Raw genomic sequence first — 19,782 nt, 5'->3', positions numbered from 1 at the left:
AATGATCTGTCTGGCTAACACCCAGTCTGCAATAGGGGCCATCATGGTCTATTCACATAAAAAGCTAATTGAGAATATAACATTTTTCCCATTTCTTTGTCTCCTCTCCTCCAGCCTTTGTGCTTTCTTGTAAACACTGATCCTTAAAGAAAAGCTATTACTCTCATATTATTCTCATCAGTAGGCTAAATTCTTTTTCCACCTCTTCCATTTTTTGTCTCTCCTGCTTAGGTTCTGAGAATGGTAATCTGCGTGTTTTTATCGATTGAAAAATTTTAATACATCACATGGCATGCATGTTTATTCTGAGAATTCAATGGACAGAAAAAGATAAAGAAGGTTATCCGCTATTGACAACAGGCTGAGGACACCCTGAATGGGTTGCCAGTCAATCATAAGGGTTGATATTATTGTTTTATAAATAAATCAGACATTATAAACAGTTACCAAGTTCTTGAATATTTGCAGGAATACTGGTATCTGAGGTTTTTTTTTACTACAACAATCGTGTTCATGTTATCGTCATCAGCAACAGAAGTGTGAACAATGCCACACAAAATTTCATGTGGTCAACACAATCAATTGAGTGAATTGACAAATGTATGACAGCTCTCTTGTATGATGCGGCATCAAATAGTTAGGAAGAAAAATTCTAGCGAGTATTGGACATTTTTGCATCACGCAGACTGAACCAGTGAGTATATGCAAATCACTGACCTTATTATAGTGGGGATATGCTGTATACTTGGATAACGCATAGACGAGACCACTGCTTGGAATCGATCCACCCACTTAACTTGTCTGAAAAGAAACCTGCCAACCTCTGAGTCAAGATAATATTGTAGAAATATTCCTCACTATTTTACACATTTAATGTTCCCACAAACGGTACCACTTAATACGTTGTTTTGCTAGAGCACTCTTATCCCAGATGGCTATGTATATATTTGTCTTGCATGATAAGCAGTGAATGGAATTGTGCTGCCAAAATAGCCTCAATGATTTCATGTGTGCTTTGATAGATAATTTCCCTTCACATATTTTGCTCCTCATTTTATGTGCACTACATTGCATCAGTAGTGTTTTGAACATATCCATTGTGCAGTACGGGGAGTTATCGGATTAGGATGTCATCAACCTACAACGTTTCAACTTTAAGATGTCCGTGCCTCGTCCTCCAGTTTGTTCTCAACACCATAGTTTTTGTTTAGCTAGTGCATAGTGCTTGCTTGTGTGCTTTTTTAAATTTAATTTTCTATCTGGATCCAAAAGCAAAGCAATTAACACAGAAATGAATCTTAGAAAAATATAGAGCATGAAGAAAGGAGAAAAAATGACCCACATCTGTTAAGAGCTATGCTGGGTTCAGACCTAAGTAAAACTGGCTCATGAAAATGTAATTGTTGCCAAAAGCAGTTTTATTTTGACACAGACCATATGTTGTCAACAGCCAAAGTGCACAAGACCTCTGTTTCACATGACAAAAAAATAAAGACATTAATGTAACAGAATCACAGATATGGTTCATGTTGCAACGTTGATGGGCATAATATGTGCATAGTAGTTTTCTAGTCTATCCCACGTATAACTGGATTGAAAGAGCGAGAATGCTCATTTGTTATGTATTATTTTGTTAGCAACACAGAAAGCCCTAACTTTCCATCCACCTCTCATCAGTAATGGTAAAAATAGCTTTTTATTTTATTTTTTATTTTTGCGTGTTAGTGTATTTAAATAATTCCCCCAAAATTTTAAAGTAAATTTCAACTTTGAGAGTTAAATCTATCTGACTTGTGTGGAAATTTGGGTTAAATCGCCAGGTTATCAAGGGAATTCGTTCGTAACTCGAGGTCCTCTGTGTGTACAAATCACACCCACTCTATGCTACAATATGTAATGTACTTCTGCCTTCAATATTTAATTAACATTTGAAATTATCTTCACTGCTTCTGAGGGAGGGGGTGGAGCTGTTTCTTAAGCAAGTTCCCGGCGGAGGAAGGAGGAGAGGGAGGCCTGTGTTGGAAACTGAGCTAGAGGGGCAAAGGGATAGATAGTCAGTAATAATGTGCATGAGTAGCCCCCAAGAGAGAAGGGAGTGGGAAGGAAACCGATTCCTCTCACTTTCTCTTTCTCGAAAAAAAAGACATTGATCAGCCTATAACTACTGCAGTGGATAACAAGCATGCTGTTTTTATAACATGCATGCATGTATTGTTTTGCTCCCTTGTTTTTCTTGTCTTCATTTAGTCCAGAAGGAGGAGAAACCTCAGGCAAGTGATCACCCAATGATCCAATGTTCAACCAAGTGTTCCTCAAAATACTGAAAGCACTGGCATTTGATAGACTACTGCTTACATGCACACGGATACGTCATTTTGTAATAGCAAAACCCTACCACCACCACCAACCCCCAACCACACAAAGCAACACTACTAGAGGTGGCCCAGCAAAACCATTAGCAGTAGAATTAAATCGCATTTTTCAAATTAGCATTCCTCAAGGGCATGTTGGCTGACATTTCAGGAAAGTGCTACAGTTACATAAAATAAGGGGAGTGATGGTGACAAGGCGGCATTGGAATGATCACAAAGGGATGGGCGAGGACGTATGGCAGTGATGAGAGCTCGAGATGAAGGGAATAAAAAAAAAGTAATAGTGTATGTGCAAGCAGAATGTGAACCCCTCTATTGCAGTTTAAGGTAAATCTGATTTGTTTTCTCATTTTTTTAGGGGGGGCGGTTTGAAGAAAACCACTGATACTTCTAGCTACTGATCCCCCATTGTGTGCTCTGTCATTATATTGAATGAAAGAAAAGGTTACTAGAGAGAAGAGAATGAGTGGAAATTGCAGAGTAATGTGTTGAACAGCAATAGCTTGGAAAACACTACTTTGTTGAAACCAGAGGCTGCTGGCCGAGTGGCAGTTATCATATATCTCCGAGCAGTACAAAATGGAAAATGGGAGGAGAAAGCGAGCTAAGATTGTGTTGAGGTGGTTATTGGAGAAGTGCAAGAGGGTTGGGTGTATCCAAGATGTTTTGCCAGTTAATGTTAGTCAAGGGAGAGAGCATGGGTGACTCATGATGGGAGAACACACCGATTTCCCTTTTGATCCGAGCACACAGATCAAGAACATGAATGGATTGCTACTTTGTCTCTGCTCATACGACAGTAAATTGGTTGTATAAGCTAATTTTAGGCACCAGGTAGGGGACACCCTGAATTGGTGCCCCACCAATCGCAGGGCTCAAGGAGACTGACAACCATTCCCGCTCACACTCATAACTAGGGGCAATTTAGAGTGTTCAACCAGCCTGCTCTGCATGTTTTTGGGATGTGGGAGGAAACCGGAATACCCAGAGTAAACCCAAGCCCATGCTAACTCCACACAGTGAGAACCCACCTGGGAGCTAACCCTGGACCTCAGAACTGTGAGGCTGACCTAAGCACTTGTCCGCCTGATCTAAGTCTTGTTCAAGAAAATCATGTATAGTATGATACCTAGAAAACCCATTAAAAATGGTTTTCAAATGGTGTAGAGGACAAAGTTCTTCAAATTGTGTTCATTTCACAAATGTGTACAGTGTTTTGGACATAAATTAAGAGAAAGGGCTATTTTTTTACCTGATCCATGGAAGAAACCTGTGGCTTCCTTTTTATATGTTACAAGAAAGTTACCACACATTACCTGTTTTTAATACACAGAGATTAGGCTATTGTAATCACATTCCACTCACAAGACGATCACGAGGCATTCAAATCTGCATCTATGATGGTGTTATGTTGCTTCAAGTGATAAAAAAGCAATTATGCATGTACAGTAATCAATAACTATTAAGGTGAAATGCATGCATTGTTGCTATGTTTGCAGAGATGAACAACATTATTTAATAAAACGCCTGACTGACTATAAAATACCCCATGACTTTTAGCTGAGTCTGAACACCCAAGTTATGATGAGCTAGCAGAAAAGCTTTAATACTTATATGCTTTGAATACTATTTGTCTTAGCTATTACAATGCACTAATGTGCGGTTAGGATTTTGGTTCCTAATTAAAGAGCTTGTGTTTTTCCTGATAAGATAACCATTGAAGTGATAATTTTCCACATCGTTAAGACTCAAAACCTTTGTTGCTCTTCTCAAAGTACAGATAAAAGCTGAAGGAACAACATCTGGACACTGCTTGTGAAGTTGGTTTCTAGTAAAAACTAATTTGAAAGACGTTTAAATAGGAGCTTTTGGACTGGAGATCAAATCTAGCGACTTGATTTTTGTAAAGTGTTGCTTGGACAAAGAATGGCTTAAAATCCCTGGAAAACGCTCAGTGCGTGGGAGGTGAGAAGCCAGCCTTTATTGTTTGATCAAAATGTGTATTTTAATTTCCTCAATATGAAATAATCTACAATATTTACAAAATTGTGTACATAGGGCTCTTGATTAACTATAGCCATGTGTTTGTTGTCTCGTGACGTTGGTCAACGCCAATCCAAAATAAATGTCAGTTGCCATTAAAAACATATTTACTGACATCCTCCTCTGATATGTTTCATAGAGTTTGAGATTTTACAAACTCTCACCATTACTGACTGATGCCAGCTGATTGATCACTCCAAAATTAAATCATCCTGAAGCGTGTAAACTAGGCGTTAATTCAAATCTGCTCTCTTCCAATTAGAGTGAATTGGAAAATATGTTTAGCCAGGAGCAATTACAGGATACTTCTCTCATTTATGCCCAGCTAGAAGAAAACACATGTTTCGACATTTTAATCCCAAGGGAATTAAACTAGGAACTCCAAGACTGGTGTGAAAAGGAGTGCACCAAGTTGAAACATGTTTTATTCTGAACTTCACTTGCTTTTATCTTCTCAAAAAGAAACTATTTAAGTGACCTCCCTGGCACTGAAGACATTTTTAACTTCAGTTATTTGATTTGTTGAATAATGTATAAAGGGTTTCATATAAGCAGAGACGACAGATTCCACAAAATATGTTCTGAACTGTCCTAACAGCAGATTCAGAATTTAAAAAAAATGATAGTAAATATATGCATTTCCGTATAGCTGCACTACGGAATTCCATCAGACAATTACATGTAAGCACAACACTGCATCATGTTTGATATTAGTCAATCAGTGCTACCATCGAGTATTTTGTACAAGCTACCCAAAAACAACAAACAAGTAAAACGCATGGATGTTTGTTTGTTCATTTGTTTAGCATTGGCTAAAAATTGCGTCGGAAAATGAGTGAGGGTTTGATAAAGCATGTCAAAGAAGAATACATAAAGGTTTTCTTCAAAAATTGATTTTTTTACTGTAATGTTTAAATGATCATTGGAATATAAAGGAGAACTGGGGTGTTCCTGACAAATTAAGTTTTTCCTTGTTTACTTGGCGTCTTCTCGACATCATAGACATGCTGTGAAGTAGATAACAAACATACCGCGTAGGGAAGCATGCCTCTTCCACACACACACACACACACACACAGACACACAGACACAGACACACACACACAGACACACACACACACACACACACACACACACACACACACACACACACACACACACACACACACGTATACACACACACACTATGCTGTTTGAGACCGATTGCCAACGAGCCTTAAATTGGATCACAGTGTATTTGAATGGGACAAGGTGTACCAGTATCAAAGAGGCTAAAGGGGGCTGACAGCCAGCCAAATTAAAAAATTAAACCTCGGCATCTGTCTGGGACTTCTTACCAGCACTGAGCAAGGAGGAGTTTTGGGGAGGGAAACAGGCAGGTGCTACAGTTTGGGTGGAGAGCAAAACACTTGATCTTGCAAGTGTAACATGGAAAAGCAGTGGGAAAAACAAGTAAAAAATTGATGTGTAAAGGTGGGGATTCATGGGGGAAAAATGAGCTCGAAAAAATAAAATGGATTTTGGTTATGATGGATGAATTATGAAACTGATCCAGTAGATGTTTTTACACTGCCATGCTTTTCGAGTATTTGCTTTTTTTAGTTAATACAGTACAGATAAACTAAATGACTATATTTTATATTTTTCAACCTTAGCTCATTGAAAGTAGACCCTTGTGCCAAACACAAGGCACATACAAACAAACTGGAAGTCAATTTTACATTTATGGAGGTTTTTCATATGATGTCAACATACTTCTGTCCAAATTCTTGGTCGCTACCAAAATTTCGAGCTTCCCATGCTATGCGTGGCACTACAACTTTTGCGTTGTTCTTTAAAAGTTCATAATTGTACTGGCTGTTGTCTTTTTATTTCCAAATTTTAAACCATTCGGAGACACTTTGTTGTATTTAAGTACACAAATCAGGAAGCTACATGTAAAAATCAGCTCTTTATTCACATCCACCAGAAAAAAAGGAGCAGCATGAGTTTACTTGCTACAATTAAACTGAAAAACTTAGGCGTATACCTGAGTTCATATCACGTATGGCTATTGATTGTCCTTCCCCAAGGTTAATGGCCACTCTTTATAAACAAAATGTCATATGAGAAAAGCTTTTTCCATGGTTTTTAATGATTTTTTTGGTCAATAATGGATTATTTTTGTTCCTTAAATGCCCCTTTCATTTCCGAAATGTCAGCTATGATAAACATTAGACCATTGGCAAATAGTTGTCTTATTTTGCCAGAGCTTACATCAATCAGAAATGGCCTATTCATTAAACATTTTTATTTTTTACTGTCATTTGTGGATGGAGGATAAACACATCTTCTGACATTGTTTTTGTATATAAAAATATCAAGATGGCAAATTGTCCTCTACATATTGTATTTCAAGTGTGATACATTTGTAAATGAATTTTTAGGCAGTGTAAGAATTTAATATTAAGCAGGTATTGGACATCCAGTCTTATACTGACCAGCTGTGTATTGTTTATTTGTTTATGTTTTATTGTGTAGGCATTGTGCTGTGTAATGTGCACCTGAAGCAACTATTGAAATATTCCGGATAAAGACGGTTTGAGGAAGTTTTATAAAAACAAACTGAGTGACACAATAGGGGCTGACAAAATATAAGCCTTCATGATTTTTTTATTAATGCTGTCATGACTATGTGCTGGGAAACCATCTTAATTGCTCATCACTATTGAAGTTTCAAGAGAAAACAAAAAATGTGCAAGGGATTGAAGGGAAAATGATTTGGCTTTGGCTATGCATGATTGAGTTTTACCGCAATTATATAATTAGTGGCTGGGGGTGTTTGTTTATTCAGCTGTGCAATATTACTAGTATGTTCTAATTTGCGGTATGACAAGTGAAATTGGCATTTAAAACCAAATGAAACTGCGTAAAGGAAAAGTCACATAGCTTATCAGATGAACATGGATTGATTCAACATTGTGAAGCGACCACTTCAGTCATTTTGAAGATCAATTTTAAATATGTCATTTTGATATATAAATATTATTTTCCCGATGTGAAAAGATGAGTATATATTAGGGTCGAGGTTCTGTACTTTTTAAAAAAAAATGACGTAATGTTGTACCTCTTGTCAAAAGAGAGAGAAAAAAATGAACTATACTTTTTATTACCTCATTTTCCAATAACCTCTTGAACGCAAAGCTCACCTGGATCATTACCATTCTCATCAACAATATGCAAAATTTGAGTTACTAATCATAATGTCATGTCAATGTCATTCTACCAGAAAGGATAACTCAGCTTTTCCGTCTTGGCATTTTTTATTAAATTTTATTTTATAACTCTTTTTGTTTTACTTGAAGTCAATTGGAGGACAGGGAAACAATCAGTTGTTAATAGTGTCACTCTTTTAGTCAATATGTAAATTTCAATGTTATTGCTGAGAAAATTACAACTGCTTGTTTGTCAGCGACTTGCGCCTTTGAGCTCTTGATGTCATCAATGTGTGGAAGTTGCCTTCTATTGATGTTTGGGGCTGTTGTTGGCACGCATCCATCAAAACATGAACCTGTGAAAACAGTGGCCTCATTGAGTAGGGGCATCATTAGTCGTTCGATAGTATTTAGTAGCTCTAACTTTCATTCAATACCTATTTTTTCCTCATGACTTGTTTACTGAGTGCTTGCTCAGTGACTGTTGCTAGTGGTTGCTAGAGAGTTTATCATTGAGTTTTGGTGTTGTGCAGTGGAAAATATTGTATTTGGCCTGTGGACTATGAAAATAGTTGACTGACATGGATTCTGAAAGCTACAAAGACAACTTGAACATCAGAGAGCTTTGTAGAAGCTATTTATACATATATATCGAGAACTCCAGCTCGTGTCCGAGCATGGAACTGTGGCAGATTTCACTCTGTAGCCAAGGATGGAAGAAGCGTGGGCATAGATTGCAGGGAAGTGAAGGCGGAGGCCACATTACACGCCTCAAATACATTTATAGAATTAATTAATGAAATGAAAAAAATACTGTTAAACGCACAAATACCAAATCAAACACTGCTATGGAGGCACAATACAATGACTGAATAAGCTAACCAACTAATTCGGATAAAGTCTCCTAGGTTGCAGGTTGTAAGCTTGATTATGGAACATACAGTATTTAGCTTCTCTAGGTAACACTGTGCAAAGTAACCTTAATCAAGAAAAACAGTACTGTTAAAAAACGGAACCCTTATCTGAGCTGAATCAGGTGCTAGTTACATTCACAGCTTCAAGGGGGGCAACAGTGAATGTATCACACGTGCAAGAAAAAATTGCCCTTTACATGTATAATTTCAAATTACCTTGAATGTTCTAATGATACACAATACTTACCTGGAACTGAGTCACAATTACAGAATACTGGCATGCAGCATTAATATCTTCTAAATACCATATAATTATGTTCTCTGTGTGGGTGGCCAGTGTTTGCTTAAGTCAACATAGTTATATGGTTAACTTCTTTATTTAAAATATGAACAAAAATGGCCCCCAAAGTTCATTCCACAGCCACATTTGATAAAACCTACATAACACCAAATGATTGCAAGTGACATTTTGTTTAAACTCCACATCTCATTCTGTAAGCCAGATACAAACACTGCCTACTGTACATTTCTCAACAATCATATTGCATCCACTAATGTATTTTGCACACTTCAAGCACTCCGCTTGGTGCTTGGCATTTGCCCACGCTTCCCTTTTGTTATATGTGTTGTGCTTTAACAATGAGACATAGAATGTCTCTTGGATTTGAGTTTCTACCACAAGAACAACACTTGCAGAACCGATTTATTTCCAGACGTTATAGTCTTCACACCGTTAGATATACTAAACAAACACCAAAACAATGACTTATTTTTTTAATGATATTATGCTTATGCACAAAATAAGTGGTAAGAAATGCTTGCTGTACAGTAGAGCTGTATAGATATGACAAAAATTATTATCACGATAAAAAAAAATATCAGTCTAACGATAATTATTACCATCACATCTTTTTTTGGTTTCAAATTTGAAACTTCAAACTTCTGTGAGTAAGTGAATACATTACTCTCCTTAATCAAATATGAAAGTAACTGTTACCTTACTTTATAAGAAAACAGAATATGAAGTATATTATTTTGAGTATTTTTGTTGTTGCCCATTTACAAAAAAAAGTTGGATGAACTTGACTCATTTTAACCCAAGAGAAGTTTTATATTTTCAAAACATTTACATAAAATGGTAAAAAATATTTCACCATAATTATTGTTATCATTTTATCACCCAGCTCTACTGTACAGTAGCAATTGATGTCAACACAAAAGGATAGTTAATTTTTTTGTTCAAATGGCACAAAGGAAAATAATTGAAGGGATTGTGGTTTTACAGGCAGTTTGAAATGGAACTTCAGATTATTCTTCTGAAGACAGAAAATAATTGGCTTGACATTCTCCCAGACAAAATATAGTGACAACAATATGGTATGATAGAGTAGATGTGGTCTTTTGCTCCTTCAAATATGTTTGTATGTAATGGTCACAAGGTGGAGAAGTCCTAAAATGGAAGGGGTCATTGTAAAAAGAAGCTTGCCTATATTTCTACAAAGATGAACAAAGAGCCGCACACACACGCACTCCTTCCATACAGTTTTTCCCCCTTCACTGTATTTTTGTGTCCGTGCTTGTTTGGGGTAATAACGCATACAATTAAAACAATACCAAAAATGAATGTCTCAGTCAGTTTGCTAAGTGATTCTACCTCTCGAAGTGAAAATTGAGATTATGATTTAGGATCCCAATTCTAGGCTGATATTGTTTACACAACTGCTCGTTGTAAAAAGCAGGCACAATGGAGGCTTTTAGATATGGTAGTAAAATGGCTCAATTCAAAACAGCAAACAATAATAGTCGTTATCAAGACAGATTGATTTATATATCATTTAAGATGAAACCAGTAACAGCGGATGGTTATCAAATACAGAGAGCTGGACCAAAAACAGCACAAAGCTAGTGTGTTTGTGTGTATAAATGGTGTCATGCTGTGTGATTGGCTGTAAACATTTGCTCATTCCGTTACAACTGACAGCAGTGGGGCCTCACTGAGTGCTTTGAACAGATTCCCCTGTCACATTTCAGCTTGAAACAAATCAGTCCCGTTGCTCCATTCTTCTTAGCGATGGGTCCACCATCTGTCATATGGCTGTGCAACGTGGACTCACCATGCACACTGAACACAAACACAAGTGGTAGCAAGACATAATATTTTTCATGCCACAGAGCCCATTCATTCTTGTTAGAAATACAAAAAACTGTGAGCGGGCCAATGCCAAAAGAGTGTCGAGGCTGACTGGAGAAATGATGGCATGGGTCCGGTTACAGGGCCCTGGCAGATTCATCTCATTTTGTTTTTTTCAGGGGTGATTCCTATCTTTATGTTGGATTATGGTGTTTGCCCAAGTGTTGAGTGTATGTCTATTGCACTTAATTAGCTTGCTGCAATAGTGCACTGAGTAGAACCACCAATGGAAACTTAACTCATCTTCAGAGTTTTCGTATCTTTGGTTCTGTCTATTACCATGTTTTATTTATGTATTTTGTTTGTTGTGTCACTTGTTAATTTTGCTTTCATGAGTTTCCATTGTGAAAGTTCCCACTTTTGGGTTTTGGGACAATCTGCCAGCTTTTGGTGAGATGCGACAAGACCTGAAATGGATGGCAACCAATTGTTGTGTTTGTGTTTCAGTGGAGTAAGTGGGTAAAAAGTAAACAGTGGAAAAAGAATGGATGAAATATAACATATATATTTTCATTTTACCAATGGTATAGTAATGCTGTTATGTTGGGATTTTTGTCTTTGGGTATCAAGTTTTGCAATAAAATATTAAACAAAAACTGAGTGCAGTGTAAAACTGCTGAAAGCATTGTGTGAAAGACAGAATTTGAGAAATATTTAAAAATACATGAGCCTGAGCCTATAAACATACATGTTCCAGAGATAGTCAGTTCCAAAAGTGGAAAAAACATGCCCCAAAAGTTGCTCTGTTGGTTGTGAAACTTTTGATGTGCTAACTTTCCATCCTGGTTATCCTAATGATGTGTGTATTATTTCTCATCAGGCAGATGAGACTTTCTTGAGGATAAGTGGAACGTAAGATGGATATTGTCATAGTTCGAACTTTACAACTTCTTTGAAAATTGTTTAAATCAGTAAACAAAAATGATAATACTTGGTAGGGAGTAGGATTGTTGCTCAGGTCAATGGTGACAAACCAGGTAAGAGTTCAGCAGGGGTGGTCCAATTCTAGACTGCTTGGACAGCATGTGGTGCTTGGATGCTTGGCTGGAGGAAGCTATACATCACTTGTTGTGTGCCAACACTGGCGCTTTTAATTTGATACAGGCAGCCAAGGGCAGCTTGATATACACATTAACATTCTCTTTGCATGCGTGTGGGTGTGCATGAGCAAGTTGCTCCTTTCACCACTTAAGAACTATTTAATATTTATTTCAATAAATAGCTGCTGCTTGCATCAACTAGGGTTGTGCATGGTATGATTACAAAAATGAATGTAGTGCAATAATCAAGAGTGGGCCTGAAACGCTGTCGTTAAGGTCTGAAATGGATTATTGATTAAACATGATAAAAATAAATATAAAAGCAGCTGAAGCAAAACAAACCACAGTATATTTTCATTAACAAAAGAAGTGATGCTGGATCAGTCTCATCTGGTTTGCTGTTGACAGAAACAAAGAACTACCTTTTTGGAAAGTTTACTGACTGTACATAGATTTGTTCATAGATTAATTGAGGAAGAAGGGGCTTAAATTAATTATTGGCAATGTTGGAGGTTTTACACTATTGTTCCACCTGACAAGCACAATTGGTTTGTCTTGCACTCAGTTTTTTTGTATCTTACTTGGAAATGTACATTAATAAGAACCACCTTAGCGCCTAAAGAATGTTTTTTTCTGATTACGTAAATATGATTAAATTGTCCGAAATATCCTGTGTTAACAAATAAAATAACTGTAAGAAATGTTCAGAGATAGTGTTGAGTTTTACATTCTGTTTGGTTTATTTTCGTGTGGCCCCCAGTTGCTTCCATTCTATTCTTTTACAAAGCCTCCAATCCCGCCCACAGTGTACAAGTACAAGGAGGAAAAGGAAAAAGCAAAATGGATCTGAACTGACAACATAATAGCAGTGAAGGCCTAAGGGTTGTAAACAGAGGAGCCGTCGATTTATTTCTAGAGGACATATTCATCGAGTTGACTTAATATTAGATATACTAAAACACTCAGAGATAACGTCATTTCTAGTTAGATGAACCAAAGCAGTTGGAGGCAGGATCTTATCGAGGACTCATACCTCAAAAAAAAACTGCAACATCTAATTTTCAATCAACTAATTATTAATATTCAGATCTGATTAGAAATTATTTATTGTTAATATTGAGCTTCACATGCCTATTTCTAGTTCAAATGTTCAATAACCGAAAATACCAGGAGTTGTCCACACACACAACAGTAACTGTCTATGGAAGTAAAGTCTGAACAATCTTCAAGTGAAGATTCCCTGGAGGAATATGCTTCAACGCACACACTTTTCATGTTTTTCAACCTGCAAGCGGTGTGAGTCAGTGGCCCACTGCCACTCACTGCCTCACAATTGTACTCAATGTGAAATAATGCTCGAAAACAATATATACAAACACAACTTGGTAGGTTGTGTATATGAGGACATGTAGAGTATGAAGCAGTGAGTTTGTTGAAAAGAAAGGTGGAAATAAAAGGTCTGGGTTCATTTCTACATGCTTGTGACAATAGTCTTCCTACACGGAATATCTATCTATTCAAGTGGTAGCTCTTATTGTTACTATCTGGAGGGGATAAAGAAGTCTTATGACTTTTACGTGGATATAAGCAGTAATTATGATCAGATGGCATTAGAGTAAAAGTTTCTGATTTGAAGACTGACCAAATATGGTCTTTATTTTGTTACTTCTCAATACAATGTACTGTCATTTAAAATTCTAATCACAGAGTCAGCAGTGGTCAGCCATTTTGAGCATTTGAACTACCATGACCACTGTTTTGCTTTGGTTTCATTCATCCTTGCTTTCTTGTTTGTTTCTCAGTGTGTCTTGCCCACATGATTACCAAATCATGTCACCTGATTTTGGCTGCTTTTTTTTTCTGACTAATCAGCCTCCCCTCAGCCTTTCCTGTTTAACCAGCTGCAGTTCATTACCCCTGTATGTATCAAGCTTACAGTTTCTGTTCATTCTTTTTGGTCCTTTGTTGACGTTGCATCTACTGCATGTTTGTTTCATGTTCCTGTTTTCCAAGCCTGTTTTGAAGTAAGTTGATTTCAAAGACCCTGTCTGAAAAGTTTTAAAAAGTACCAAGAGTATTTTTTTTGCATGTCGGTTCAATAATTTCCAGTTGTTAACTGGCCTGGTAAGAGACATTGTGGAAAATAGATTTTAACTGTTTGTAGACTACTGCAATTGGCTGGCAACCAGTTCAAGGTTCCCCCCACCTAGTGCCCATACTAGGCTGGGATATACTCCAGCACAGATGACCAGTCCCTTTACCACTTTTGACAAAAATGTATAAAGTTCTGCATTCCATATTTTTTGGGTAGAAATATTTGCATTAATGTCATTGACTGACTACTGATAAGCCAGTGGCGGTCCGTGCATTTTCTCCTAGCACCTTCAAAGAATCAATCCAACCCTCAAAAACTATTTTATGGCTATAAAACCTCTACTGCAGCTACAGCTGCGACACATAAAAAATAATCAATAACCTCATACAATTGAAATATTATTTAGGAATATAGCTATATTTTACTCACCAAAAATCATTTTTAACTGTACACAGTATCCATCCTCCTTTTCTATCGCCATTAAAGCTAAAAGTTGAGCCTGTCCTGTCGTATTTCTGGCATACGTTTTTATTCGATTTAGTGCTGAAAATGTCAGTTCCCGGTTGCGACAGGCTTGCTTGCTTTGGAGGTGTCCGACCTTTCTTAATGATGTCCAGCTTTTTTTCTTGAAAAGTCTGTCTTGAAAATGGCTTTGCCAGCCAATCTGCAACCAAATCCATTTGTTTTCCTCCGTCGGCCATTGTGGGTTGAGTTTGCTCGCTCTGGCTTTGGCCCGCCTACTCTATCACTAGCCAATCATAGTTGGTGAAAGTGATGATGTATCTCTACGCCTGCGACAAGGCAATGACGTATCCCTACGCCTGCGAGAAAGCCTGGTGTCACCAAATCGAATTCTGATTGGTTAAAGCAACAGTCTTATTGGCGCTTGTTTAATGCAGCAGAGCCTGCAGAACTGATTGTGAAGGCATTGAAGCAGATTTCTGACCCTGGCAACAAATAATGGCTGAAATGTGATTGGTTAAATGCTTCAATATGAAAACACATCTGGAAGGAGAGCAACCAGGGGGAAAGCAATGAAAGGAAGCTAACTGACAATTTGGAAATATTTAATAAGTATTGATGGACAAAATATAATATATGATTCAGATATTTCTTAGGCCAGCAGAGAAGGCCCTGATGGCCCGCCACTGTGATAAGCAGAACTAACTCTATTACTCAAAGTTATAAATACAAAGTTATGAGCACATAGAGTATTTGTTGCTTGAGGTGTACATGGTGCCACATACATAAATAAATTAAATTACTTCCTTTGCAAATTTAGTCAATTAGTTAGTTCTTAAAATGAAAGCGCACACAGAAATAAACAATTTATTCAGTAAACAAATTATCGGTTCCACAGAGAAAAGTAAAAGTGAATTTACAAATATAAATATAGACACATTTTGGCTGTATGGGCTGGGGTTAATTGTATAATTGTTTATCTTTGAGGTAGAATTGTGACAAATGCATGTCACATTTGTCATTTTAACACCTAAAATTGTTTCAGTTGTTAATAATGTCCATGCCATCTCCCTTGAGTCATAAGAGTAGGCCCTTTATACTTTCTTAAAAGCGTGTGATATAAATAAGCATGGGAACATTAAATGGCCAAATGAGTTGAGGATTAGCACGGATGTCTTAATCGTGCTAAGCTAATTCTTTGTGGCGAAAGCATCAATGCCACGGTGTCATTCCGCATGGTGTAGACCGAGATGAGTGGCTGCATCATTCAGCTCAACGAACTTACCGCTTTTCTTAAATTAAATATATAACTTTAACTGCTTTAATTAACAAAGACTTGCATAATGGCCGGTGAAATTGAAACTGCTTTTCAGGCTACTCATTAATCAGTTGTAATCTGCTTGCCTGAAATAACCTCCCGTTAGCTACTCCTAAGAAGGACAATTGCGCCACACGATGCATCTCCAATTAAATACAGAATTGCTTTTATGTGAATCCATTGTGCTTCCAAAATAGTTTAGTCACTGCCACTCCAGTAACAGATATGGTATAACTTTACTTTTTTTTTCGCTTTAAAGGTCTTATACTTCAGTTAGATAAGAACTACCTTTGGACAAAGTAAATGAAGAATAAAAAGAGTGGGCTGCATTCATAATTAAAGTAACCTGAAGTCGTTTAAGTCTATGGTTTGTTGCTAGAAAGTTTGAAATACTGAACTTTGGGTGAAGTCATTTTATTCTAAATGATTCATTTTTTTGTTATCTTCTTTGGATTCAATGGTGCTTTCCCACCTCTTCCAACTTGTTGGAGTGAGCATCGAGCACCGTGTTGACTGAGGACCTGACCTGCCGCTCCTTTCCCAGTGACTCAGATGCTTGAAACCTAATGTACAAAAGGAAACTCTGGGTCTTTGTTTGCGTAATGACAGTTTAGTTTACAAGGCAAAATAGCCTGCAGTCACTGGCCACATGCTGCCTCACCATGTCTGAGGATTAAATGCATGATTATTTGATCATATTTACCAGCCTATTCTGGTAAATTTTCATTACAAAACACATTAGTTTGTATATTGAGGAACGAATGTATTGGAATGGGAAATCGTGCAGAAGAGGCAAGGCATATGGCTACCATCTAAGGTCAAAAGGACAATTCGTAGGTGTTATTTGGGAGGCAATTTGCATTGGTGCAACGTAAAAATAAATGAACACAAGAATGTGATTGAGACTTTGAGTTTGGACAAGACTGGAGAATAACAGATATTAGTTGAGCTGGTGTGAAGCTTTTTAACATTTTATTTCTTTCTTTATTTTCCACATGGTTAGAAGTGGAGCAGTGTCGACAAGGGGAACGGGGCTGAAATAAATGTACATAATGCGCACAACCTGAGGAAAGCACTAATATGCCGCAGACTGAGGAAAATGATAAACCTGGCGTGTAGCCCAGTTTTATTTTTATATGTATTTCTATGTATGTGGTGTATGTAACTTCAAATGCCATTTTATAAAATCATTAACAGTTTCATATTCGGGTTAAGTTTTAAACGACACAGAGAATTTTTGTGACAGTTATAACCCAATATCAAGTGTTTTGAATCAGAATTTATAGCAAGGTTTAGAGTTTCAAGTTAAGTCTTCAAGTTATCACTGCCTTCATGAATAATTGAATATTACGAGTGAAAATGATTTCACAGTTTGTCTCTTCCTTTTCCCTCCACACAGCATGCGAGTTGATGAACCGTGGCATCCTGGCCCTTGTCAGCTCAATCGGTTGCATGTCGGCAAGCAGCCTGCAGACGCTAGCCGATGCCATGCACATCCCGCACCTCTTCATTCAGCGAGCCACAGTTGGCACGCCCCGCTCCGCCTGCCCGCCCACCAGCCGTAGCCCCGGAGCTGACGATTACACCCTGATGGTCCGCCCACCCGTCTATCTTAACGAAGTCATCATGCAAGTGGTGTCAGAGTACAGCTGGCAAAAGTTTGTCCTCTTCTATGACTCTGATTTTGGTAAGAGAGAATTTGATGAACTATTATGATTACAGTGTTGTTGTTGGATTAGAATTGATAATCTTGTTCATTCTTAAAATACTGTGGTTGCAAAGAAAATAGCTATTTGCTATTTAATTTTAATGTATGAATCAGTATATAAAAGTGTTACTGTATTTTCTGCACTATAAATCCAAAAGATGGCCTATTTTCAAACTGTTTCCATATATAAGGAGCACTGCACTGTAATGCGCAGTAGACAGTAAAAGTAAGGGTTGGGGGGTTATGGTATGCATCCACTGGATGGAGATGGGAATGTCATTCCATGAATAACAATATTGATCTTTACATGACACATTTGATTATGGTGTGCGTTATAGAGCGGAAAATATGGTAATCATTTTTTCTCTATTTGTTTTATTTGTTACATTATTGGACTGTTAATATTCTCCAAAGAATATGCCCCAAAAATAACATTACAAATTTAAACATTTTACGGTTTATTCTCTTATTCATTATCAGTACATCTTTAATCATCACTGGGGCTGTGGTGTTATTCATTAGTTTAATGTTTCTCAACATCTGCAACTGTCCAATGGTTGGCTGGATGTCTTCATTCAGTATAACAAAACAAGAGCTTTAAAGTTGAAACATAACATTAAAATTGTTCAAACCTTCTTTTCAAATCCTGAGACTAACGGTTATAAATTGCATACAATATACCTTTGTTTGACGTTGGTGATTTAAAAGTCACATTATAAACCTCAGCAAATGCATGATGGGGAAAATGTTCTTGACAATTCAACTACTTGAAACATTTCAATTTAAGAAGTAACTGTTAAAACCAGATGTAAACCAGTGCATTTACTCTCTGAAGGCTTCATATTATAGCATCAAACCGCTTAAAAACTAGAGGATGTGGAGTATCGAGTCGTCAGAGATTCTTTCACTCCCTGTGGATTTATAAGTTTAGCTGCTCTTCTGGGAAAATCATTTCAATTTCTTGCATATTTGATGAATTCATGAAACAAGGCACTCACTAAAACTCAGTTCCCTTCTTAGTGTAGATAGAGCTGAGAACCATTCAGAGTTTCCATACTATTCACTCCTCCACATTCAGAAGGGTATTTTGGAAAAAAACAACCTATCATTGGTTTGGCCTGGCAACCCAGTGGAAACACATTTTAGGCATTAAAAATTAATCGTTAGAAAATCTCCAACCAAAGTGAAAATTTGCAAATTCTGCATGTAATGCAGTCGTGAACATGTTTGTCAAAAATGTTAGATTTATGTGAAACACAAGGGGTCTTTAAAAACAAACATGGAGGGTAGGCTGGTTGAACACTCTAAATTCCCCCTAGGGATAAGTGTGTGTGAATGGTTGTTCGTCTCCCTGTGCCCTGCGATTGGCAGGCCAATGATTCAGGGTGTACCCACACTAGTGCCTGTAGTTAGATAGGAGAGGGTCCAGCACCCCCCGTGACCTTTATGAGGAAAAGCGGTTCACAAATTTAATGCATTTTCCAATTCAATTAAATAATGAGTTGTTGTACAACCTCTAATTTTCTGTGCTTGCTGTTATGTTTCCTGAACTTGGCTTCCACAAACAAAAAGTCATGGATATACGTATAACATAGAAAGCTTCTTTGTGTGAGGTAGCTAAAAAAAGTGTTTACTGCACAGACAGAATCCTTCGTCATGGACTCCCAGAATTCACTTTCAGCAGGTTTTATAACTAGAATCTTTTTGTGTTCTTTGTGATTGTATCTAACCTTCCCATTTCCTCTTCTGTAATGACAGTCTGGCAGATAATAGCTATCCACTACTGTTATAGAGGACGCTGTTGGTGTTTTTTTCATCATGTTGTAAGCTAGTCATATTCTAGAGTTTGCTGGCAAAAAAGTAAAAAGCCAGGTGCGCACAGGACTGGTCCTCAGCCAGCTGGACTAAATAATAGGAAACGATTTTATTTGATAAACAGTTGTGGGGAAAATAGAACTGCTTTTGCCGACGAGCAAGGTGTTTGACGTGAGAGTTTCACATTGGTCTGAGTGCAGGATATATTTACCAATGTTTTGTCATTTTGCTGATCTTTTGATGTTTAAGCATTTCCATTGTAATTCCTTTTCTGTGGGTGCAGCAACATCGCTGAAAGGCACATGTTTCCTTATTGGGGGCATAATGTCAAAAAAACAGAAGGATTGTGGGAAAGACCAATATACCCCCGGCACACAGACGAGCACTATGCACTAGCTGATAAGTTTTGTAAAGTTGAAAACATTGTAGTTCCTGGCCATCATAACCCGAGGTCTACTTGTATTTTATATTGGCTATGTTTTAGTGTTTTGGGTGTTATTGTGTTTCTTAATTATTCCAGTCAGCCATTATTTTTTTATATTCTTCACCATATGACACTTAACAGTGGCAAAGGTTTGACCCTGCAGCATAGTTTTGTAGTAGGTCATGACATTGTTGATATACACTAAA

The 19,782-nt window shown here is 37.3% G+C and overlaps 1 protein-coding gene across 9 annotated transcripts in view; it reads left to right on the top strand.

The window, feature by feature from the left end:
• grid2 (glutamate receptor, ionotropic, delta 2) overlaps nucleotides 1–19,782 on the top strand; it is a 250,138-nt gene that overhangs the window by 121,177 nt on the left and 109,179 nt on the right. For 8 of the 9 annotated variants that reach the window (XR_013300387.1, XR_013300389.1, XR_013300388.1 and 5 more), the window contains one exon: nucleotides 17,029–17,316. Coding sequence is in view for 6 of the 9 variants with exons in the window: in XM_077601419.1 (XP_077457545.1) it covers nucleotides 17,029–17,316 (288 nt within the window). In the remaining 3 variants the exon portion in view is untranslated. Of the gene's footprint in view, nucleotides 1–13,703; nucleotides 13,779–17,028; nucleotides 17,317–19,782 lie in introns of those variants that run through there. The other variant, XM_077601424.1, reaches the window with a different exon arrangement.

The sequence above is a fragment of the Stigmatopora argus genome, chromosome 5, assembly GCF_051989625.1.
Source record: "Stigmatopora argus isolate UIUO_Sarg chromosome 5, RoL_Sarg_1.0, whole genome shotgun sequence".
Classification (NCBI taxonomy): domain Eukaryota; kingdom Metazoa; phylum Chordata; class Actinopteri; order Syngnathiformes; family Syngnathidae; genus Stigmatopora; species Stigmatopora argus.
This window is presented reverse-complemented; position numbering and strand designations above follow the sequence as displayed.